This window comes from Aethalodelphis obliquidens, unplaced genomic scaffold, assembly GCF_003676395.1.
Source record: "Aethalodelphis obliquidens isolate GAN/ISIS:26980383/991018 unplaced genomic scaffold, ASM367639v1 scaffold16, whole genome shotgun sequence".
Classification (NCBI taxonomy): Eukaryota; Metazoa; Chordata; class Mammalia; order Artiodactyla; family Delphinidae; genus Aethalodelphis; species Aethalodelphis obliquidens.
This window is the reverse complement of record NW_020837960.1, coordinates 33,911,196-33,937,443: the sequence shown is the minus strand read 5'-3', so window position 1 is coordinate 33,937,443 and position 26,248 is coordinate 33,911,196. Positions and strand designations below refer to the sequence as shown.

The following is a 26,248-nucleotide window of genomic DNA, read 5'->3' as shown; positions in this document are numbered from 1 at the left end:
GAATAAAATGTGATGGTATGATTTCAATTAGTATTTGGGAAACAAGATCCAATTCAGTTACTGTCATTGCTGATAATCTCTATTTCTATTAAACGGCAATTCCAAGTAAAACAGATATTTTTCTCCATTATTGATATTGTAGGATTAAAAACAAATATTTAATCTCTTCCAATGAACTCTCAGCACTGATTTTAAGCAGAAAAACCCAAAACCTCAATGAAGAATAACAAATTAAGCTTTATGAAATACAAGTGAACCAATAGTTCTTTAAAAACTGGATCTGTCAAGAAGAAAATGAATACATTTATTCTCAAAAAAACAAAAATGGGGAAATTAACAAAATACATTGCTAAAATAAAACAACTGGAAAATGGGTATTCCTTTATTTGTGCATGTTAATAATAGCATATGAAACCTAAATCCTGCAGACTTTAAATTCAGTGTTTCAAATCATTACACAAAAAGAAACATAATATTGTGATGTTATAATACTAAAACTGTTTCATATTATCTTTTTATGGAAAGAATTATGGGAGCATATATGACAAATTCACAGTTATTTAGAAAAGCTAGTACTATTCTTTATTTTTATATTTACTGGTTTTAAGCAAATGACATTCAAATGTCTTCCTTGGTATACTCTTTCACAAGAAAAAACAATGACTGAGCGAGCCACAGAGTTGTTTAACTGGACAAAAACACTAAAAACTGAATAACTAGCAATTCACAGATGCTCCACTTGACTGTCACTCAGAAGCTGACTGTTCCCAGGGTAAACTTGGTAAGAACTGGAACAAGGGCTTTCTCGATGCAGGGACAAAGCTGTGCAGAGCTCTGTTCTTGGAGCCAGAGTGAGCCGGACACTAGAAAGTTCAGGAGATTAGGGCATCTCTTTGTGCAATGCTTTCAAATGTTCTTGAATGAATCATATAGAATTTCACAGCCTTGGCCAAAGATAGCTTGGAATTAACATCAAGGATAAAGTTTCTCCCAATCTTACTTCAGCTTTGAAGCAAAATACAATGCTAAACATTACCTAAGAATTATATGAATAAAAATAACAGATGATGGGAAAGGTATATTTAGGTGCAAGAGACATCACTTAAAAATCATAACTGATGTTAAAACTCCCCGCACTGCAATTAATGTCACAAATCAGAACAAATCCCACTCCCTGCCAACTCACACTCACGGAAACGTGATGAGAAGAGTCTCTGATTATTACTTTACAATCTCCATTACCATGTTTTCAAAGATTTGCCAAAAACAAAAGAACACTGCAAATTTTAGAAAACAATTCCATCCATACTGTTGTGTCTAAAAAATAGAACATAAAATAGTACATAAGAAAAGTATGATACAAAAGCATGCATCTCAATCATGCTTTACACTCAACTGCTTTTACGCAAGAATTTAAATAAGTAACCAAACTTCTTTCTTTCCAAAGTATGCCTTCCAGCAAAAACAGAAACCATGCAAAGATGAGGTAATATTTACATACTGTTCACTTTAAAAAAGCATATTATTCTTCAGAAAAATGCTAAAAGCATGATATACTAACACACTGAAATGTTATGTGAGAAATAACTATGCTATGACCAATGCCTGATGCCTCAGATTTGTGGTTTACATTAAATACATGATTCCTCAAATGTAATTCTAAATTAAACATGTCTAACATACAGAATTTTAAACATAACGAGGACTCTGTTTTGGAATAAAAATCCCAATATGATAAGATGTTTCTCCATACTATTGGAAATCAATCTTCAAAACACATATTTGACAGTAGAGAGATCTGATTCCAATAACACTAGCCATACTCAAGTTAATTCTGTTTTTTAAAATCACCACTTGAACTGTATTCCTGGGAGACAAGCACACCTAGCCTGTCAGACAAGTTTTGCTGGAGAGACTCCTGAGCGACAGAAGAACGTTCACAACCCTGCAGAGTCAGGCCACCTTGAACACTTCTAGAAACCAACATGCTCAAGAAATGCCCAATTTCTTCTAAGTCACACAGCAAATCCTCACCTAACATCCAACCTAACAGTATTGTTTGATTTTAAAGAAAATTTAAAGGGTAAGATCTAGATATTGACAGCAAATAAATAGCACATAAGATTAAAAATAAGACATTATTTTATAAGCAAAAGAGATTTGCCTTCAAACAGGTTTTTTTTTTTCCAAGATTCAAAAGATTTATTTGGAAAAATCAGCACAGGACAAAGATATCCTTAATATTCCTCCTCAGAATATTTGAATATTCAGAATCTATATGAAATGTAGACAGCAACTGTGGGTTCACAGGACATCAACGGTGCATACAGATGTAATCCCCATACCCGCCCTCCCCAATGTACTACTCTGTCTGCCCCTTAGTGACATCAGTTTTCACTAAGCTTCTACCTTCAGGGCAACTTGCACAAACTAAAAAACAGAAAATCATTTGCATTTTTAAATGGCTGGGGTTAGTTAAAGCAACCAAAGTATTACTGTTACAGCAAAGTTTAGTGAAACTGTAAGAGAATACCACTAATGACATTTCACAGTTATCCAGGGTGGTTTCTTTATTGAGATTAACCGCACAGAATTCACAGCACTGTGGCACACTTGTATTTAGCTGAAGTCACAAACACATCTGAACATTCACAACGAGGAGCATCATCATTACCATTCTAATCTACAAGCTTATGAATAAAGAAAAATACAGAAACCTCAAGTTTTACAACAAAAAATTTTTAACGTCTACATACAATAACAATAAAACCACTTCTAGGTAACAGGTAAAAGTGTATTGTTTTCCTCTAAGTAGTCAGGAATGAAAGAATGTTTAATACCTACGACGCTTATTAGGGCCTTCAAAGTTGCCCCCTTGGCTTCCTCTACCGAAACCACCAGGACCACCACTACCAGGACCTACACCACTCATCGGTGCTTGGGGGGTCTCAGAGCCTGTTCTACTACCCATAGGTGAGCCCATCTGAGACGGTGGTCCTTGTGGAAATCTATCATTGTGCTATATAATACCACATAATACATGTGAAGTCCATTTGGAACACACCAAATGTAAGTGACAAGAAAAATTGGCAAAATCCCAAGTGGTGGTGTCATGAAGTTCAGCAGAAAGTCCAGCAGAATCAGGATCACACATAGAAGGAAGAAAGGAGCAATTTAATTAGTTACTATGTTTAAAAAATAAAAGAAGCATCTGAATGAAGAGTTACATTTTGCTAATGCTATGCCCCAATTTCATGAAAAAAGAACTGATTTTATGAAGTGAATGCCATCTTAAACCTAATTAGTTATTATTATACTGTTCTGATCTCTCTTTTTTTAATTATTATTTTTTTTGGCAGCACCGCACAGCTTGCGGGATCTTAGTTCCCGAACCAGGGATTGAACCCAGGCCCTCAGCAGTGAAAGGGCCGAGTTCTAACCACTGGACAGCCAGGGAATTCCCTCTCTCTTTTTCATTAAAGTTTATACTGCATGTAACAGCGCCGTGTAATAAAAATACTGTTTTTTTAAAATCAGAGAGACAAAACTAGGGAGCAGCATCACATTGTTTGAAAAAGTAAACATAAAAATTTCAATAGCAGTGCTTTTAACATAGAAAGCATGAGTATAAACACAGTTATAATTTCAGTATGAAAACTTATGAGGTGTTTTTCTGGAAAGACTATCACTGGGAAAATAGATATAGTTTTTAAAAGCTGACAATTAGCGTGTACTACTAATAGCAGAATTAAAACACTTGAATTATGTATTTTGTAAAACTTCACAGTAATAACCACATATATTAATCTCAAAGGTTGAACAGAACTCCCTACATGCAGCAGTAAAACATCACTGTGAAAAAGACTAACGGGGATATTTAAATAAACTTTACCATTTCTGCGGGAGGTATGGAAAAGCAGGCCAGTTACTTTTACTTTTAACTCTCTGCTGATGATTATATGCTACACAAAATTTAACCAAAGTATTTACAAATTTTTACTAGCTCTCAGACATTTTACTACAAAATAAGCCTCCAATGGAGGAAACAGGAACACTAATTAGTATGCAACATCTGACCTGATCACAGTCGGTATTACGGCACTGCCTCATTATCTCCCTATGTTAACACTCATTTAAAAAACCTGTTAGCATGTCCAATTTGTCCAAATTCTTAAAGGACTGTATTTAAAGTAAATAAAATTTAAAATAATAGAACACCGCATCCATCAGTTCTAAGACGCACATTCACTGCTCACGTCTCTGAGATCAGGAGGGTTTAGAGCTGATGGCAGGTCTGCGTTTAACAGCAGCACCTTTTCTTTCTCAGCAGCAAAGGCGCCTTCAGTTCCAAAATTGAACTGCCTTTTCCAAATATACGATCAACTAATTTCCCTTTTCTAAATGTTACTTAGGACAACCATTAAAAAGAACCAAATGAGAAAACGTCTTAGGAATATAACGTCTCAAAAAGTGACAGACTTTAAGGGAAATGAAAAACAGTAGCAGTCTTGCCACTGATTCTCAAATATGAATTACAACTGAAAAACGTTTTTATAATATTTAACCCACACAAAGATATCTTCACACTCTGAAACCAAGAAATGAAATTGTCTACTTTAAATTTAGTATCAAATTTAATTAAAATTAGTAAGTCTATAGTAAGAATACAATGTAAGTTTAAAATATATTTTAAAATTTTAATGTAAATTTTTTACAGTTAAATTCTCTGAAATTACTCATAAATGATTTTTTTACGAAAAATGACAGAAAACTGTGTTTTCACACATATTGAGGTTTTGTACCCCACCAAAGGTAAGGAGTTCACACAGGAATAAGAACACGATCACAAAATACTTGACCATTACACTGAATGCTGGTAAAAGGTGTATACAAATTAAATTAAAATCACTGTAAAATCACTAGAATTAACATACATACCTGCTATATACTTAAGTACAAAAGCATGCCATGGATCATAATCCTAACTCTTGGGAAACTAAAAAACTGCCTCTCATAATCACCATCTAACTTCACAAAATTACCTTTTCTTCACTGGATACTGATCTTTACTGACAAAACAAATGATGCCAAATTATGTTAAGTGTGAAGTTACCTTTGGGGCAGAAGTATATATTATTGAATATAATCACAATAATGTTTATGATACATTACCACTGCTCCATTATCTGGCATCATTGGAGTTCCCATATTTGCAGCTCCTTCTGGCCCCATGGCAGGACCAGGACCCATTGGTGGGCCAGGTATAGTTCCTCTGTTGTTCATATTCATACCCATCATTGGAGGAGGACCTTGGTTACCAGCAGGTGCTGGGCTAAACGCATCTACGTAAAACAATCTATACTTAGAGCTGTCCTATCTTAGTTGATAAACATTTAAAATTTAACAATACTTAGGCAATCTATATAACAAGACTATTATCAAAATTATTTTACTTCCTTGAGAATGGGAAACTCAATTATCTACTCTGATAGAGCATTATATTTGCTAAACAAATGTACATAAAACAAATGAGAAAACTGTCAATTATTTTTAGCACATTTGAGACTATAAAAGCTTGAAAGTTTTCTTTAAAAAATCAGTATTATTTGCTGTAGTCTGCTTTTTAACCAAATACTCCCTTACGAGTGGTGACAACTTTCTACCAGTTTAAATTAATGGCAAAGGATTAGCACTTAGGAAACCACTTAATTTTCTTACAGTCATGACTAAAAATACTAGCATGTAAAATTATATTAAATTATGAAGGGAGAAACCATGTCCTCATACATACATACACAGACACACACACACACACAAAGTTCACTGTAAATAAATTCTTGGCTTTTATATAATTACTGAACATCTCCCAAAATTATAAGAGGTACTCTTTTTTAACTTTATATAGAACTATGCAATAGAAACAAACAAAAAAATTGAAATGATTCATCATGACAAAACTTATTTCTAAAAGCAACTGCAACCAAATACAGATAAAATATTAATACAGCTGTTTGAATTTTTTCAACATGCTGAAATTCTGGAGATGAGAACAATTGGATACTTCAAATTTTTTCATCAAAAGACATCCATCCACCTGCTTCATGTTAACTGCAATAATGTTTAAGCTGTAATACATTTATAATGGCCTCAAATACAACATTTTTGGGTATCCTCTTTGAACTTAAAAATTTTTTAAACTATTCATACTTGTTTATCATTAAAAATTCATGACAAAGACTGATTCTGAGTTTTCTTCTAGTATTTCATTATCTAGTTAATTTCATGACATTCAGAACTCAATTTCGCAACAACACATCATAATAGGAGTGGCAGTTTTCATTCAAACTCACAACTCTACACAGCACCCAATGCAGCTCAACCGGCACAGGACTGGGTCCAGGGAGCTGAGAGGAAGAAATCTGACTCCCTGCCAGCCCCTAGCAACAGACCCCTGCTCCTTCTGAGCCCAATCCCCAGGACCCCAGCCACTTCCTAGGGAAGGAAGTAGTTCCTTAATGCCCCAAAGTTCTTGTTAGTTAATCTACACTTTAACTACACAAGAATACTTCTACTCCCTTAAGATAGCTATAAAGAAAAATTTTTACTGGTCTTCCACAACATCTCCCATAAGTGAAATGAGGAAGGGTAGAGACAGTATCCAGGAGGAATGTTACCTCAACTTTCCCCAAAAAGAACAGATCAAGGATTAGTGGTTTTTCTTCTCTTTTAATAGAACATAATTATCACACCTAACTTATGAGATACGAATATAACTATACAAGTATGGGTATAATAAAATAAATGAAAAATATTTAAAACTATCATTAGTTGAGGTAGACTTAGTAACTATGTCTTCTACCAGATGGCTGTAATTAGACTAAATTTAAAGATCTAAGGAATGTTAGAATTATCTGGTCCCCTGAAAAGCAGTTATATAAACTATGTTCCACTTCGTACACACTGGTAACAGACCAGAAAATCTGTCATGTTTAATCCATGCAACTTGACAGGATATGACAATTTACCAACAGTGACATTCAACTGCAAGATAAGGACTTGTAGCTCCATGGATCCATAACTATCATGAGGATAAAATCTCACTTCGAATAAAATGTAAAGAGGAGAAAATTAAATGGCGTGGATGTTAGGGGAGCTAATTAAGTGCTCAAATGTAAACATGGTTCTCTGGTGAATAAAATGCCATTAAAATTTTTAATTCTCTTAAATTCCTCACTAAATAAGGAATCTAAAAGTACATTCTCCCATTTCTTCTAATAAAGTTGCTAATCAAGTAAGAAAGTCAGAATGTTTTCATGGTCTCTGAAACATCACAAATGTTTCAAGTTTGGTTCTGATGTTAATGACACACTTAAAATCCTTAAATCCAACTGGATTATATTATACACCAGCCCACAACTTACTTTGAAAAAGACATAAATACTGAACTACCTGTACACTACTAGGCCCTCAACTGTGCTTTCTAATTGAGAACTTCTCATGTACTCTTGGTGCACTAACTTTTTTCATGTATCCATTGTACTAACTTCACAATTAAGCTCTTTTGGTTAAGGGTTATGTCTCGTGCTTCCTTTGCATATCAGAGATGCTCAATAACTACTTTTTGGTAGATAAGAAAAGTGACGAAGTGAACAGCAATTGTGTTAAATGATTTAGATTATCTAACTGGCAATGGCAACGGAACTGGCATGGGGGAGGGGTGCTTGGTCATGGAAAATGCTCGATCCACATATTAGAGGCTTTAAGATGTCTTACTCTACATACTACATGTACATTCCAAGTACAATCTGGATTTCCTCAGTGGGAGTGCATGTGATGCACACTGGAATGTTAAGGTAATGTAATCTTTACAACAATATGTACATTTGACTTCATATAAAGATTCTAACCTCAGCTTCTGTGGGACAATGTGAAATTAATATATAAAATTTTATTATTTACCTAATTTTCAAACGTATGACAGTTCAAACTTAATAAGACATATGAAAACATCCCATACTTATTTTTCCCTTAGCCTATTTACTTGACATTGCTGCCCTAACAACCTGGTTATACAAGCAATCAATATTAAAGATGCTAATATAGGCACTTTCTTAAAAACTTCACATCAACTCTAAACATACACATTAGTCTAAATATGCAAGGCACATCTCATTTACTTGACAAGTCATAGATGTCTCCGAACAGTGCAGTTCTGTGCACAATACTGTGGGTTAGGGCAAAATAAGTTAAACATTCAGTAAAAGGAATAAAAATAGCCTCAAAGTTACACAAAAAATTATCTTAAAATAGAAATAAAATACTCTCAAAAAGTTTATATACACTACAACTCAGAAACTATCAAAATTCCAAGATAAAAAAGCCAATTTCAAGGCAAGAAATCTGATTTTTTAAAATGCAACAACATAGCTTTATTACACCATGTGATGACTCAACAAGTTTCAGGTCATTTACCAAAACCTGTTTACAGGTTTCTTTTTGTTATATCTATTAAAACATAATACCTCTTTTAGCCTAAGAATAAACAAAATAAAAATGTTCTTCCTAGGCATGTATTTTTAATATACTGGTATTTTTTTTCTCATTAAATAAATGTAGGAAATTTCACCACTTACAAACGCTGGTTGCAAATTTTTGTTTGTTACTGATATGTAGATAACACAAATAGCATGTACACGTCCCTGAAAAATGACAAGTAAGTGACAGAAGGGTTTGCTTCAAATCCCTACCTCCCATGTTTATTGCTCCACGGGGACCCATATCACCCATTCTCATTTCCTGTTCTCTCTGTAAGTAAACATAGTTGTCACAGTCAACCTATCGATCTTAGGACTTTACATTTCCCATCTAAAATCAAAAAGAAAAGAATAAATTGCGACATCATGTTCCATTAAAATATTTTTAAATTTCCAACATCATTTACTTAATAAGAACACTGAAAAGAAACTTCAGTCTCCCAGGCTTAATTAATATACTGCAAGAGCTTAGAGCACCCAATTTATATTGCTATATTATCAATGGGTCATACAAAAAACCTACTACAGGATATTTGTAATGTTATTATCCCTAGAGATCATACACACATGCCTAGATTCTAAGAGAAGAAAAATCTAACAATAATGACCACCAGGACCAACTATTTTTCCCTCCCAGGTCTCTAAAGTCTTAAAACAGAAATGACCGTTACCACTTTCGTATTCAAATGTATTCAAACACACAACACAAGCAGCTGTGGGGTACTAAACCAAAAATAATGTTATAGACAATTTTCATTTTTGAAATATTATAATTCACCTTTGCATTTTTATTCAAGTACTCAAGTATTATTTCACCCAGGACCTACAGATATACCATGAAAGCCTCCACTACACACAAACAATTACTGAAAGCTCAACATAATTTTGCTTCCTTTATTTGAACAAGAATTTTTCTTGGAAACCAAAATAAAAGTGTTATTACACAGTTGGAAAGTTCTGAAACAAAATGCTCTTGAGGTTACCTGTGACATAAAAAGCCATACAAATGTACAAAACATTTTAAGTTTCAGTATAGAAACTACTTCCTAGAAACCCATTTACCAACAATAGTTATATAGAATTAACTTCAATGAAATCTCTAGGTGAAATTACCCAACATATCATAATTGAAATTTACACTACTATTTAATGATCTTGTGCAATACCAGACAAGTGTGTTAAATGTAGCAATCATAAAAAACATTGAGGCAAAAGTAGCAATGTCTGAATCTAAAGAAAGCATCACTTTTCTACTTTTAAAAGCAGTCTTATTAATAAAATGGGTTGGTTTTAAAATATAGTGAAAAACACCTATAAAGCTAGAAATAAAGGAAATAAAAGCCTATGATAGATAAATGCCACTAAGCAGCAGATCAACTGCCCATCTAACCTAACAGAGACGCCTCAAAAGTTAACCTTTAATGAAGCTATGATATGAGAAAAATACCACTCACATAATAGCTTCATGAAGAAACATTTCTCATTGCCTAGAAAACGTAAATACCAAAGCTTTCCCAAAGCTAACTTTTAACTTTCCAAAAAATAAATTTTTCATCATAAAACATTTGACTATTAATGGATACTATTACTGACCAGCAAAAAAGCTATTTTATAAAACTGACTACTGATGAACTCATATAATTTTGCAATTATAGGGAAAATACTATTCTCTAATCACACTTAGCACTATTATCAATAAATTAAACCAAGTTGTCAGTTCCTCATCAGCAAAGCCTACTGACGAAGTGTGGACTGTTTGCGCATACCCAAAATCTTCCAGGTACTATTTATAAGAGATACTCTTCAAGAAGAGCTGCTTGCACTCCAGCACCAGAGAGTAAAATACATGGATTTTATGGCCCCAACATTTTTAGGGACAAAGGTGTAACATATTTTTTGACTTGTCTTAACTATGAAAGACTAGAAAGGCAATATCTAATCACTAACAGAGGGTAATTATTAGTCTCACTCTTTGAGACTTCAATTTTCAAATCCCCCTTAAATACCCCAACACCCTAGCTTCCTAGTCATATTTTAAGGTTATTCTTTCTATAAACCCGCTACTACATACTTCTAGTAAAATGCAAGAGGCAGAAGTAATATTTAAGGGTAGTGTTATCAACAGAAATTAAGACAGTACTTCTCATCATAACTTGATATATCAAATATCAATAAGGAGAATCACTTGAGTAAGCGCACTTTAACTATGTACCCACCCCAATAGCAATACATAAACAAGGCCCTCACTTCTCCTAAGAATTCTTCTAATATATTTTAAATTAGAACTGATACATGTGTGATATTTTTATAATACAAATTTTAATGATGCTTTATTACTTTACCAAAAATTATTGTGCTTTAACAGGCAACAACTTATACATAAAAATCTCAAAAGACTGCAGTGCAATATAAAATGATAAAAGCTATGATGAACATCCATTTTAATTAATTCAATAAATCCTCATAGCAACCCTTATGAAGGTCTACTGTTATCCTATTTTAGAGATCATAAAACTGAGTCATAGACCTGCTCAATAACTTACTCAGGGTCATACATGTAGCAAGTGGTTGAGCTGACCTATAAACTTCTGCCAAAATAGAGTTCACAGAATTTTCTTCTTCACAGGGCACCTTCATTCTTCAAGAATTCCAAGACTAACAAAAGGCAAGATTTCTAATGTATTCTTACCATGTTTATAAGAGACTGTGCCTTTTGATTAAAAGAATTCTGCACTGTAAAGCAATTATACTCCAATAAAGATGTTAAAAAACAAACAACCAAAAAAACCCATGTCTACTAGTTAGACACATTTTGCTTCTCTTGTTCAAGTTCATTTCCCAGGAAGCTGAAACCTCTCTCACATTTCACTGCCTTTAAATTGAATAATAAAATGTTAATTTGTATTTTATGGAAAAACAAAGAAAAAGAATTCTGCATATGTATTCTTGAAAGCTGGTCAGTGAAATATGCCTAAATTTACCCAAAAAGAAAGTAAAGTACTACTGATTCCAAAGCCGCATATCAAAGCAGCATTCCATCAACAAAAAGGTTGTTCTCAAGGTGTGGTTCCTGGATTGAAGAGAGTCCCCAAGACACATCCAAGACGTGCACAAACTCAAAACTACTTTATTAGAACACAGTTCTAACACTGGTCTAATTGGGCTTTTCACTGAGACACTCGCAGGGATGGTGCAAGAGCAATGATGGGCAAAAATCCTGGTGTTTCAGCACAAACCAAGGCACTGGCATTCAATTTTTACCAGTAATCATTGTACTCTAGACATTACAATACAACTACATTTAAATGATTTCAATTATGGCTGTCCCAGCCGAGCAACCAGAAAAGACTGAAGATTAGATTGTAAGAAAATAAAACAGGACTTCCCTGCTGGCGCAGTGGTTAAGAATCCCCCTGCCCATGCAGGGGACACGGGTTCGAGTCCTGGTCCGGGAAGATCCCACATGCCGTGGAACAACTAAGCCAGTGCACCACAACTACTGAGTCTGCGCTCAAGAGCCCACGAGCTGCAACTACTGAGTCCACGTGCTGCAACTACTGAAGCCCATGCGCCTAGAGCCCACAACAAGAGAAGCCACCGCAATGAGAAGCCCGTGCACCCCAACAAAGAGTAGCCCCTGCTCGCCGCAACTAGAGAAAGCCCGTGTGCAGCAACGAAGACCCAACACAGCCAAAAAATAATTTTTTAAACAAATAAATAATTTTAAAAAAGAAAACAGAAGCCATGTTTCAAAGAGCTGGATTTTATTTTATTTTTTTTTCTTTCTGGCTGAGCCACAGCATGCAGGATCTTAGTTTTCTGACCAGGGATCGAACCCAGGTGCCCCTGCAGTACAAGCGCACGGTCTTAACCACTAGACCACCAGGGAAGTCCTCAAAGAACTGCAGTACAGGTAGTTCATCAGTTTCTAAGACATGGGTCTGAAACAGCTACCAGTTTGGTTCTGAAAAGATCTCTGACTCGTGTTCAGTTACTTCATCAAGTAGGTCAGGACCCTGTCATGAGACAGGTGGAAAGAATAACCCTGTCACAATATTTTCTCTGGCAGCAAATGAGATGTGGCCGATCGGGGAAAATGAAGCACACCAAATGGGTGAGGTCAGTCAAAAACACGGCACAGACTTTCAGTATTCTGACCAGGCCTCAGAGATGTGGCATATCAGTATGTGAAAAAGGGGTCTCGAATTTATGTGGACGGGAAGGTAGACTATGGTGAATATATGGATAAAAATAATGTGAGATGACAAGCAACAACAATTACAGCTGATAACATATTTCCGAGTGACCAGACAAAAGAGAAGGCATAGAATGGACAATTCTTCTTTGGCCATTGTTTGGTACAGTCTCATTTCCAAATCATGATTGTCTTTATAGTTTATAAGGACAAGAATTAAAACACTCTTTTATATAAAAAAATAATAATTTCAACTATGAATACCTGGATGAAGCAGTAAAAATGATTAATTTTATTAAATCTCTAACTTCAGGTACATGTCTTATTATTATTCTATGCAACAAAACATATCCATTAAGCATTTCTGCTGCATTCTGAAATATGGTGGTTATTTCAAAAAAAAACCATTCTTATGATTGGGCTGAAAACTGAATAAGACACATTTTCTTGGAGCAAGATTTTTACTTGAGACAGCATTTGACAGACAAACCGAATAGTGACCTGTGTACCTGGCAGTGATTTCTGATGAGTGGCTGATATTAAGAAATGTGATTTGTTTCTAACTTTGTATAACAAAATACGTTAACATTTTTATGATTTGTGTAACTCAACTGGTCAATATTTTTCAGCTCAGTACATGACATTACAAACTCATGCATAGGGAGAAGATCCACTCAAAGGTAGACCAATGGATTCTAATGCAAAAGAGTACTTTTAAGAAAATACTGCTTGTCAAGTTTCACTGCAGCATCAAACAACAATATTCACAATTAGCTGAAAAGGTTAAAATATATATACCTCTCTCCACTTACTTATCCATGTGAAACCAGATTCTCTTCGTATTTTTTAACCAAAAGAGCATTTTGCAATAGGTGGAATAATGCAAAAGCAAATATGGGAACCCAGTCATTTTCTTATAAAGCCAAACACTGTAAAACAGTAAAATAACACTCTTCCCACTACACAAAGTTGAGCATTAAAGAAATTTCAAAAAAAATGTAAAAATAAGGCCACTCTTCCCACTATAACATATATTCTTTTAAATTTCTCTTTTAATTTCTTACATGGTAAACAATGATATAACCTAAACATAAAGCTCTTTGGGGTCTTCAATAATTTTTAAGAGCTTTAAAAAAGGATTTGAAACCAAAAAGTTTGATAACCACTGTTTTTAAATTCCAGTCAATATTTACTCGTGAAAATGTAAAGTGGCAGAAATTTTGCACTAATGTAAATTAACTAAACCAGTATACCCCAATGTGCAGAACCTGACATTATTTTATGTATAATATTGATTTTTTTTCCTTTAATACTTACTACTCAGGATATCAATCTGTGATTTTTGAAGATATTTTAGGGTTTTTCTAGGTAATCTAATTTAAACAAATACTGACTCTATGTAATTATCAACTGGAATAACATTCTGCAGTCAATGACAAAATGTGCTCACCTCACACACTGATCAGTCTAAGTCCTAACAGCCACCATCATTCTTCTTTAACTCATAAAGTCCTCTCTCATGTATGTCTCTAAAGAAACTTCTAAGGATTTTCTAAGGATCACAATGTGCCACTTAGGTTCCATGTCTTAATAAAGAAAATGCTAAAAATCCTGATACAAAAATGCTGAAATAAAACTGTTAAATCTAAAAGAAATAGAATTCTAGAGAAACATGTAAGTTTTGGCAAGTAACAATATTCAACCTTTTTATCATTAAATATTCCTAGAAATTTTCCTAAAAATAAATTACTCTTAGCACTTGGAAATATAGCTTTTCCTTCACTAGAGAAGTTTACATACAAGAATAATAAGACTGTTAGATAGCTAGTCAAACATTCATTGGAGAAAACAAACAAACTGTCAGCATCTAGAAATACTAGGTAACAAACATATTTACAAGAATGGAACAAAAATCAATCATGTGAAATATTTTTTAAAAATAGGTATAAACAGGGCTTCCCTGGTGGCGCAGTGGTTGAGAGCCCGCCTGCCGATGGAGGGGACACAGGTTCGTGCCCCGGGTCCGGGAAGATCCCACATGCCGCGGAGCGGCTGGGCCCGTGAGCCATGGCTGCTGAGCCTGCGTGTCCGGAGCCTGTGCTCCCCAACGGGAGAGGCCACAACAGTGAGAGGCCCGTGTACGGCCAAAAAAAAAAAAAAAAAAAGGTATAAAGAAAACTAAAATCACAAAAAAGTAGGCCACTTTGCCAAGAAATTATCCACTCATTTAAAAAGTGTTAAGTTATGGAAAGGTGTGCATCAAGAAATTAATCTTCTAATAAACTAAAAAGGGAAACAAGAAATGTTCCTATTAATAGAGCTCAAATAATAGCATGCAAACTTTCCAACATAACCAACAGAGAAAGTGTGGAAGACTTAACATTTTTAATTCAAGTAATAAAAAACAACACTTTCCAAGACATTATATCACTCACTGTTATATTGGGGGGGGGGATATTTTAAGTAACATAAGACAATCTTTAAAATATAAAATTTATAGTGGGTTTTTCCCTTCAATTTGCATTCTAAAATGCCTGCCCCCATGAGTATTGAGGAAACGTTCCTCAGGTTTATGACTGCTTAAGTGAAACTTTACATCACATTTCATTAGGGAACTGCTAATTAAGACAAACCAGTTACCACAACACATGTATTAAAATGTCCAAAATCCTAAATGGTGACAATAGGAAATGCTGGTGAGGATGTGAAGAAACAGGAATTCTCATACACTGCTGGTGGGAATGCAGAATGGTATGCCTGCTTTGGAAGACAATTTAACAGTTTCTTACAAAACTAAACATACTCTTACCCTATGATCCAGCAATCACGCCTCTCGTTATTTACCCAAAGGCACTGAAAACTTATGTCCACACAAAAACCTACACACGGATATTTGTAACAACTCTATTCATAAATGACAACCAAGATGTCCTTCATTTGGTGAATGGATAAACAAACTGTGGTACATCCAGATAATGGATTATTCAATGTTAAAAAGAAATGAGCTATCAAGCCATGAAAAAACATAGAGGAGGGACCTTACTTAAATGCATATTACTAAAAAGCCAATATGAAAAGACTTCATATCGTATGATTCCAACTATACGACATTGTGAAAAAGGCAAAAATATGGAGACAGGAAAAGAATCAGTGGTTGCCAGGAATTATGGGGAGGGAGGAATAACAGGTGGAGCACAGAGAATTTTTAGGGCAGTGAAACTACTCTGTGTGAGACTGAATGGTGGGTACGTGTCATTTTCCATTTGTCAAAACCCAGAGAATGTGCAACACCGAATGTAAACTATGAACTTTTGGTGATGCGGATGTGTAAGACACAAGTGCACCCTGTATGCTGTGGGAATCTGATGTTGGTAGGAGTCTGATGTGAGGGCATCTGTACGTATGTGGGGTGAATGGGGTGCGTGGGAAATGTCCCTTCTGCTAAATTTTGCTGTGAACCTAAAACTACTCTAAAAAATTTACTTTTTAAAAACTTTAAAAATGTTTCTTTTTGAATAAATTATATCTTAATTTATGTCACAAGTTTTAGTCATGAAATAATAAACATTTCTTACTTGTTAAATATTGAATCAGAAATAGAAGGAACCACAAATACAAGTAGGGGGCTTTATCCTTAGTTTACTGTACTGATTAAGCTAAACACATGCGCCTCTTAAACTACATTCACTCAACAGTGTATTTTTATTTATTTTTTTTTTGCGGTACACGGGCCTCTCACTGTTGTGGCCTCTCCCGTTGCAGAGCGCAGGCTCCGGACGCGCAGGCTCAGCGGCCATGGCTCACGGGCCCAGCTGCTCCGCGGCATGTGGGATCTTCCCAGACCGGGGCACGAACCCGCGTCCCCTGCATCGGCAGGCGGACTCTCAACCACTGCGCCACCAGGGAAGCCCCCAACAGTGTATTTTTAAAGCCTGGTTCAGGTAACTTTGTAAACAGATTGTTCTGAGGTCACTGTCAAATTCAACTGACCATGTAGCAAAATTAATTGCCACTTTTTAAAACATAGGATGGCTTTCTAATTGAAGATGAATTAAATATAACTACACATAATCTAGCATGCATCAAGAGACAGAAGGGAATAAATATTTTAAACAAATCAATTTTTAAAACAAATTTATATTGAGCTTAGAATTTTATTTCTAATCTATATACCTGAGGGACATTTTCAAGTTTATCCTTTTCAATTGTCATGGCAAACTCCCTCTGAAAAGCTGCTTTTAAAAACTGAAATTAATTAGGAATATATATAATTATTTTTCAAATTTAGTTATTTTATCCCAAACTCTTAAAGAAATCAGCAATCTGAATACCGACTACAACACAGACTACTTTCAACTACATCTTACCAAGGCACATATAATACTGGTGACTGGTTTGCATTTCTTTACCTGTAACCTCTTACCCAGTACATTTCCATATCAAAATCAAAACAACTATCATGACTGGCCAGATCAAGGGATGAAAGATTAAAGAGCAAATATAAGCTGCATAAGAAGCAATTCCAAATCGGTCCCACCAACAGAAGAAAGCAAACAAAGCACATGTGTTCCAATGTATGAAGGATTAAGAACGTATTTAAAAGAGGAGAGTGTCTTTTTCTATTCATGATACTAGACATAAAACAAGTTATCTTAGCAGTCTACCAGAAGCTTTGAAATCCTGACAAATTATATATTGTTTCTAAGTAGATAACTCAAAGCAACAGATTCAAAATATAGTAATATTTAAAATATTTAAATAACTAAATACAATTCAAAAAGTTATTTAAAATTTACAATTATAAGCTAAACTAATATACAAGCATTTCTATTGTTTAAAAGCAGGATTTAGAAAAAGCAATAATACGTCAAATTAAGACGTTATATATATTATGAGAATTGTGGCAAATTTATAACCAGAAAAGACAGGATTTGAAACGTGGTACACAGTGTAGTGGAGGATATCATAAGACAAAGAGGCAAACTCACCCATTTTACTTTAAATTACTTGAAATTTCAAACAGAAGTAAATGCATTTCATCAGCAGAGCACGCTTACAAACCCAAGTTTTTTGCTCCCTGCCACTAGCAGTTAGTTAATAATTACACATGGATATCGATATTCACATTTATCTAGTTCGCTTTGGTAGAAAAATTCTGACATTTCAGGTGATACTACACAGCTTCATGCCCTCAACATGAAGTACAAAAGATACGGGATACTGATTGGCCTAAAAAAAAATTTTTTTTTACATAATCCCCGTGTAGGAGAACTCCTGTAGGGGGCTCTAAATATTACAACAAGAAATCACAAAGCAGAACCAACAAGTTTTTATGTCTTCCTAGAACCTTCTGTTATTACTTCAAGCTATTTAATTACTGAACAAAATTCCTATTGTTTGCATTGCATGTAGTGGACATTTCAAAAACATGTTCACTTTAGTTCACTTGTATTCGCCAATCTTGACTCTCCTCTTCTCCAACCCCTCTAAAAACGTAAACGTTACCTAAAAGATCTGACCATTCTGAACCAAGTAAGATTAGAAGAACTTACCATTTCAAATGAAAAGACAGAGGTATACCTACAACACAGTGGAATAATAAACCAATCACATCAGATTTTAAAATGCACCCAAAAGAGCCCCAGAAGAGTGCAGAGACTACACATTCACTCTCCAGCATACAATTTTCTCTAAACTCTCAGAACTTTTTAGCTGCGTCTCTTAACCTACCCCACATAGGTCCCCGGTCCCTAAAATACTCTAAAATCCTCAAAGATGTGACTCTGCGCTTGATTCCCCTCTGTATCCTCTATGAAGCTCAGGACTGTTTTGAACACAGGAAAAACAGGGAACAAATTTTTCCTACTAAAGGGAACCTCCAGTCTTTGTGTAAGATTAACTATCTTGAAGGGATAGTCAAGTGGAATCTGAATACTAAAAAGTTACGTGTGCTGAAAACCAAGCACAAAAAATGGTTATTTTACTGTTTAAAATTTACTCTTGGGCTTCCCTGGTGGCGCAGTGGTTAAGAATCCGCCTGCCAATGCAGGGGTCCCAGGTTCGAGACCTGGTTCGGGAAGATCCCACATGCCGCAGAGCAACGAAGCCCACGGGCCACAACTACTGAGCCTGTGCTCTAGAGCCTGTGAGCCACAACTACTGAAGCCCGCATGCCTAGAGCCCGTACTCCGCAACAAGAGAAGCCACCGCAATGAGAAGCCCACGCACCGCAACGAAGAGTAGCCCCCACTCGCCACAACTAGAGAAAGCCCGCATGCAGCAATGAAGACCCAATGCAGCCAAAAATAAATAAATAAATAAATTTAAATTTTACTCTTTACTATGTGACTCCATTATGAACTCTACAGAAATACATCAATAGGTGTGTTTCAATGCCACCTATGTTTTAAAACCCATGATGCTGAACATCTGAAATGTTAGTATTAAATAAAAATACTGAGGTTTGGTGGCTCATAAAGAACCCTCAAAACTATGATTGAGCTGCACGCTGTCATCTGAAAAAGAAGACATCAAGCAACTATTTAACTCTCCCAATTTACATCTCAGTAACTACAATATAACAAATACAAGATTCCTGACCTCAAAAAGCTCAAGAGGGCTCAAATACTGGACAACTGTGAGAAAATATTTAGATGGCAATATAAGTACTAAAAAAGAATCATATTAAAAATGATATAGGATCACAGCTGGGGTGAGTAGTCAGGGAAAGTTATGTATGTGCTGAGTATACACACTCCCCAGGAGGGAAAAAGGGATATGGGAATTTTTGTGGAATATGAGCCCCTGTGTGACTCTAATGGGAGCTAAGGCCGATGAAGACACCAGAGTCATCTAATATGACACAGAAATAATTAAGTCCAACAAAGTGTCCTCTGATGAAGTGGTTAAAGAATATAAAGGACATGGTAACCATTTCGATCTGGATTCATTCAAAAGACTCCTAACCGTGAATGATAAAACAGAGGGGGAATATGCTACTTATAATCGTAACATATGATTAGGGTGACCACACACACATCCTGGTTTGCCTGAGACAGCTTATTTTATGCCTGCTGTTAAAAAAAAAAAAAAAGTAATTTTACATAGTACTCATATTCACTTGTCCGAGTTTGGATGAAAATTTTATGCTACCAGAAAACTACTAGAGCTAATCAATGAATCTGGTAAAGTAGCAGGATACAAAATTAATGCACAGAAATCTCTTGCATTCCTATACACTAATGATGAAAAATCTGAAAGAGAAATTAAGGAAACACTCCCATTTACCACTGCAACAAACAGAATAAAATACCTAGGAATAAATCTACCTAAGGAGACAAAAGACCTGTATGCAGAAAACTATAAGACACTGATGAAAGAAATTAAAGATGACATACAAATGGAGAAATATACCATGTTCTTGGATTGGAAGAATCAACACTGTGAAAATGACTGTATTACCCAAAGCAACCTATGGATTCAATGCAATCCCTATCAAACTACCAATGGCATTTTTCACAGAACTAGAAAAAAAATTTCACAATTTGTATGGAAACACAAAAGACCCCAAAGAGCCAAAACAATCTTGTGAAAGAAAAATGGAGCTGGAGGAATGAGGCTCCCAAACTGCAGGCTATACAAGGCTACAGTAATCAAGACAGTATGGTAGTGGCACAAAAACAGAAATATAGATCAATGGAACAGGACAGAAAGACCAGAGAGAAACCCACGCACATATGGTCACCTTATCTTTGATAAAGGAGGCAAGGATACACGATGGAGAAAAGACAGCCTCTTCAGTAAGTGGTGCTGGGAAAACTGGACAGCTACATGTAAAAGAATGAAACTCAGAACACTCCCTAACACCATACACAAAAATAAACTCAAAATGCACTAAAGACCTAAATGTAAGGCCAGACACCATAAAACTCTTAGAGGAAAACATAGGCAGAACATTCTATGACATAAATCACAGCAAGATCTTTTTTGACCCACCTCCTAGAGAAATGGAAATAAAAACAAAAATAAACAAATGGGACCTAATGAAACTTAAAAGCTTTGCATAGCAAAGGAAACCATAAACAACACAAAAAGACAACCCTCAGAATGGGAGAAAATATTTGCAAACGAAGCAACTGACAAAGGATTAAACTTCAAAATATACAAGCAGCTCATGCAGCTCAATATCAAAAAAACAAACAACCCAATCCAAAAATGGGCAAAAGACCTAAATAGACATCCCTCCAAAGAAGATACACAGATTGCCAACAAATACATGAAAGGATGCTCAACATCACTAATCATTAGAGAAATACAAATCAAAATTACAATGAGTTATCATCTCACACGAGTCAGAATGGCCATCATCAAAAAATCTACAGACAATAAATGCTGGAGAGGGTGTGGAGAAAAGGGAACCCTCTTGCTCTGTTGGTGGGAATGTAAATTGATACAGCCACTATGGAGAACAGTATGGAGGTTCTTTAAAAAACTAAAAATAGAACTACCATACGATCCAGCCATCCCACTGCTGGTCATATACCCTGAGAAAAACCATAATTCAAAAAGAGTCATGTACCACAATGTTCATTGCAGCTCTATTTACAATAGCCAGGACATGGAAGCAACCTAAGTGTCCATCGACAGATGAATGGGTAAAGAAGATGTGGCACATATATACAATGGAATATTACTCAGCCATAAAAAGAAACGAAATTGAGTTATTTGTAGTGAGGTGGATGGACCTAGAGTCTGTCATACAGAGTGAAGTAAGTCAGAAAGAGAAAAATAAATACCATATGCTGACACATATATATGGAATCTAAAAAAGAAAAAAGAAAATGGTTCTGAAGAGCCTACAGGCAGGACAGGAATAAAGATGCAGACGTAGAGAATGGACTTGAGGACACAGGGAGGGGGAAGGGTAAGCCAGGATAAAGTGAGAGATTGGCATGGACATATATGCACTACCAAATGTGAAATAGCTAGTGGGAAACAGCCGCATAGCACAGGGAGATCAGCTTGGTGCTCTGTGACCACCTAGAGGGGTGGGATAGGGAGGGTGGAGGGAGACGCAAGAGGGAGGAGATATGGGGATATATGTGTATGTATAGCTGATTCACTTTGTTATAAAGCAGAAACTAACACACCATTGCAAAGCAATTATACTCCAATAAAGATGTTAAAAAAGAAAATTTTAAAGTTTTCCTTACAAATAATTAGATATTATTAAAATTATTAAATAATCCTTTTGAGAAGTGATCAAAGATTTCAACAGCTGGTTAAAATTGGTATTATATCTTCAACACAAATGCCCCAAATAATCAAAATCCTAAGGATCACTTCCTAGAGTATATGTTAACATTATAAACATGTATCTTTGTTTTCATTTGATGATAAGAGTCTAAGTTCCAATTATGTACCATCCTTAAATATTCAGAAAAGTTCTTCGCTCATTGTAGGAAACCAAATTATTTTAGTAAATAAATAAAACATATTAATAACAAAAAATTGGGCACAACTACAACATTCTATGCGAGGCCACTGCAGTATAACTGTTATTATCCATTCTGATTTTTACCATCATGTCCAAACCATCAGAAGCAGGCTGCCATTATACCAGCGATAGGTAATAACCTTCCCACACCTAAATCTGACTCCAAACACTACAGCAAATAATTCTTCAGTTATTTCCACAGGATGATGAAGAGGCTATAAAAACCCCCTGTGAAATATGTCCTTTGTTCAACTGTGTCGGATATTCAGCCTTCCAAAATAACGCAATCTTCTACTTCAACACAACCAAATTACTTGTTAAAGCTAAGTAATTTACTGAAAAAGAGAAGTGATGGTCATGTTAAAGCCGCAAAATGGCAGCTTCTCTCAAAAATTCACAAACTATTTCAGAAAACGTATTTGTACCTCCTCATTAGTAAGTGACACCTGGGATCGGTTGGCTCTGCCAGCACCTATTAATGAAAGTTCATTCCTGGCTACAGTTTCTGCCCTGAGTTTTGTACAGCGAACATGGGGGGAAGGGTTAGGTTATAATTAAATCAAGGAATGATGATAAGAGAAACAACACCCACTCAAGAAGCAGGCAGGGACCGGCATAAAATTAAACAACAGGCCCAATGTGGCAGCTCTTCCCATAACTTCTGCTGATTTATAACCATGACTACTAATGAACCTTCTGAATACTAATTTGGACTCTTCAGAACCAAGAACCAAGGTTCTAGGACATGAGGCACTCTGCTCAATAAACCTTCTAAAAACACTGAAAAAGAACACGTAAGTTAATACAATTACATTTTAAGTCACAAACTCTTTATGAGTTTGGTTAACATGAGCCGCTTTTTATAGATTTCCCCCCCAGCTCTCAGACTGGCCTGAGATCAGAGGTCGGCAAACTTTTTGGGGAAACGGCCAGATAGTATTCCAGGCTCTGCTGGCCATACAGTCTTGACACAGCCTCAGAGTTATGTCACCACTAGTCAACGCTGCCATTTTGGGGCAAAGCAGCCATAAACAAAACATAAATACAGCTGTGTTCCAAAAAAACTGTTCAGAAAAAAATAGGCAGTGTTCAGATTTGGCCTGGCTTACCCTAGGCTGTAGACCTCCAGCCCAGATGAAATATTTTAAAAACTAAAAATTAATGTATCATTTGAGATAATACTCCCTTCCACATATAGGATGAAAGCCCAACTAAAAGTTGCCACACCAAAATCCCACAGAGCGCGATTCACAGAGAATGTTGTGCCATTTATACTGTTAACTGTATGAATTGTGTCTGCCTTGTCCAATGACCCTGAGCTCTCCCTTAAAACTCCCCAGGTCCCATAAAAAATTCAACTGCTACTACTATTCTCGTCTCAACATATGTCTCACTGCAACATATGGCCAGTGGTTTTCGATCTTTGCCAAGGAAAATAAGCAAGCTGAAGGGCTTTTTAAAATGCAGATCCCATGGCTCCAACCCAGACCCACTGGATTAGATCTCAGGCATTTTTCCTTTTTACGTTCCACAGATGTGCTGCAAAGATTGAAAACTACAGTATTTAGTCGAAACTGTCAATGGACAACCCATCAGAATCTACTGGGATCACAAATGAATCAATTAAGTAGGACGGAGACCTGAGAACCCACATTTTTTGAAAGCTCCCTGAGTGCTTATGATGCACAACTTGAAACACTACCGTGGAAGAGGTGTTACCCTCTTAGCCAGGCTACATCTGCTGTGGCCTCTCTGCTCAACAATTCCAGGAGCTACAAAGGAATACCTCTAAGGATTTGACATGGGTCAAATTACTGCCTTGGTATATAATACACATTCGGGTCTTTATGCACGTGTTCATTTCTCGAGGGCCAGTCTCACCTACTCAAACAGGAATAAAAGTTATTCCATATCAATTCATGTATATATCTTAAAACAGATATGAAGGGCTATTCTCTTCTTCACTAAAAACCAAACATTAATATTTACCATGCCAGATAAAGAAACTTCTTAAGTTTTAAAACAAAGTAGCATCCAATCTAAGCACTGCCCCAATTTTCCTAATCAAAGTATTTTTATAACTACATGATGCAACTACTAAAGCCAGAATGACATTTAGACATTTTATGACTTACTCATTTTTCCAAGAAAACAAAGTTTACTCCAGGAAACTGCGTTTTAAAAATATTCTAATTAAAATCTCCCCTTTACTCCAAACCAAACTGCATCCACAAATGAAGACTAGCACACAGCAGTACTTAAATGTTTAAACTACTGAATCTACAGTAAGTGAAACAACCTAATAGTAAAAAGTCACAAGACAACCATAAACAGTCTCACAAATTCTTACTGTAACAGAATAACCTCTGTGATGTGTTCAAAAGCTGTAAAACTGCGATAAGTAGAAAATTTCAACCTAGTAAATACCATCTAGAAAATGGTTCAAATACACTATGGTAAAGATAAACCTAAATGCAATTAAGGCACAGAATAAAAATATATACATTGTTATGGGAGTCAAAAATGTGTTATGCTACAGGAGTGAAAACTAACATGTTTAATCTATAATTACCAGATCTATTACCAAAGAGCATGACTTCCTCTTAGGAGGAATAAGGTATGAAATTAAAATGACAGCTTCTAACTGATGAAGAGCTGGCATATCCTTGAAACTCTTAAAAATATACACACATGGGGCTTCCCGGGTGGCGCAGTGGTTGAGAGTCCGCCTGCCGATGCAGGGGACACGGGTTTGTGCCCCGGTCCGGGAAGATCCCACATGCCGCGGAGCGGCTGGGCCCGTGAGCCATGGCCGCTGAGCCTGCGCCCCGCAACGGGAGAGGCCACAGCAGTGAGAGGCCCGCGTACCGCAAAAAATATAGATAGATAGATAGATATTCACATGTATGTCATAATATTATGATAAATTTGAAAGCTAACCAAAGAAAAAAAAAAAAAAAACAACAACCCAAAAACCATGACCAGACATGACGCACCTTTTCTTTTGGTAAGGGCAGGAGCCGCGCTATGCAGCATGTGGGATCTTAGTCACCCGACCACGGTTCAAACCCGTGCCCCTTGCATTGGGAGTGAGGAGTCTTAACCACTGGACCACCAGGGAAGTCCAGATGTGCCTTTTGTTACATTAAAAAATATATATATTATTCAAGACAAAGTAAGTATTTATTTTATACTTAAAAGCCCATACTATTAGTTGTGCTGGAATATTCCTAAAAGGAATATTAGAAAGAAATGTGAGGTGGCATCTTAAAACGAACCAAGTAAACCTACATGACTTTTATTACCCAGGCAAGCTGAACACTTACCATTTGATTCCTCCCTTTATACTGAACAGTGAGAAAAGAGAAGCACATAAGAGGGCCTAATTTCAAAGCTTTTAAAAACAAAAACAAACATTAAAATTGTTTAACAATTTTTCCCAAAGACAGTTTTCAAAGTAAAAATGAAGAATAACTAATGCAACAATGGCCTCAATGTTTCTTCTATTAACACAAACCAGTCAAGACTAGTATAGAGCTTTTGTTAATATTTCTTTAGTGCTTGATTAGTTTATATTAATAAGCATTATGGAGCTAGGAACCAAATAAAACTGATACCAAAATGACGAAAAACTTGTGTCTATTCATAATTTCTAATCTCAAAAATATCTAAAAATAGAACAAAGACTATATTTTCCCCTAGATATTTAATTCCATTACTACATACTATGATTCCTTTCCAGAAAATTAAGAACATAGTAACAAAAAAAAAACAAAACAAAACAAAAAAAACAACCCAGGGCTTCCCTGGTGGCGCAGTGGTTGAGAGTCCACCTGCCGATGCAGGGGACACGGGTTCGTGCCCTGGTCCGGGAGGATCCCACATGCCGCAGAGCGGCTGGGCCCATAAGCCATGGCCGCTGAGCCAGCATGTCCGGAGCCTGTGTTCCGCAACGAGAGAGGCCATGACAGTGAGAGGCCCACATAACGCAAAAAAAAAAAAAAAAAAAAAAAAAAAAAAAAA

The 26,248-nt window shown here is 35.8% G+C and overlaps 1 protein-coding gene and 1 pseudogene across 13 annotated transcripts in view; one reads left to right on the top strand and one right to left on the bottom strand.

Moving 5' to 3' along the window:
- Positions 1-26,248, bottom strand: part of PSPC1 (paraspeckle component 1) — a 107,893-nt gene that overhangs the window by 46,567 nt on the left and 35,078 nt on the right. For 12 of the 13 annotated variants that reach the window (XR_003434884.1, XR_003434889.1, XR_003434880.1 and 9 more), the window contains exons 7-8: positions 8,748-8,805; positions 5,173-5,342 (exon numbers count right to left, since the gene is read on the bottom strand). Coding sequence is in view for 1 of the 13 variants with exons in the window: in XM_027116765.1 (XP_026972566.1) it covers positions 2,834-3,019; positions 5,173-5,342; positions 8,748-8,805 (414 nt within the window). In the remaining 12 variants the exon portion in view is untranslated. Of the gene's footprint in view, positions 1-364; positions 3,020-5,172; positions 5,343-8,747; positions 8,806-26,248 lie in introns of those variants that run through there. The other variant, XM_027116765.1, reaches the window with a different exon arrangement.
- On the top strand, positions 11,502-13,202 carry LOC113625529 (single-stranded DNA-binding protein, mitochondrial pseudogene; annotated as a pseudogene).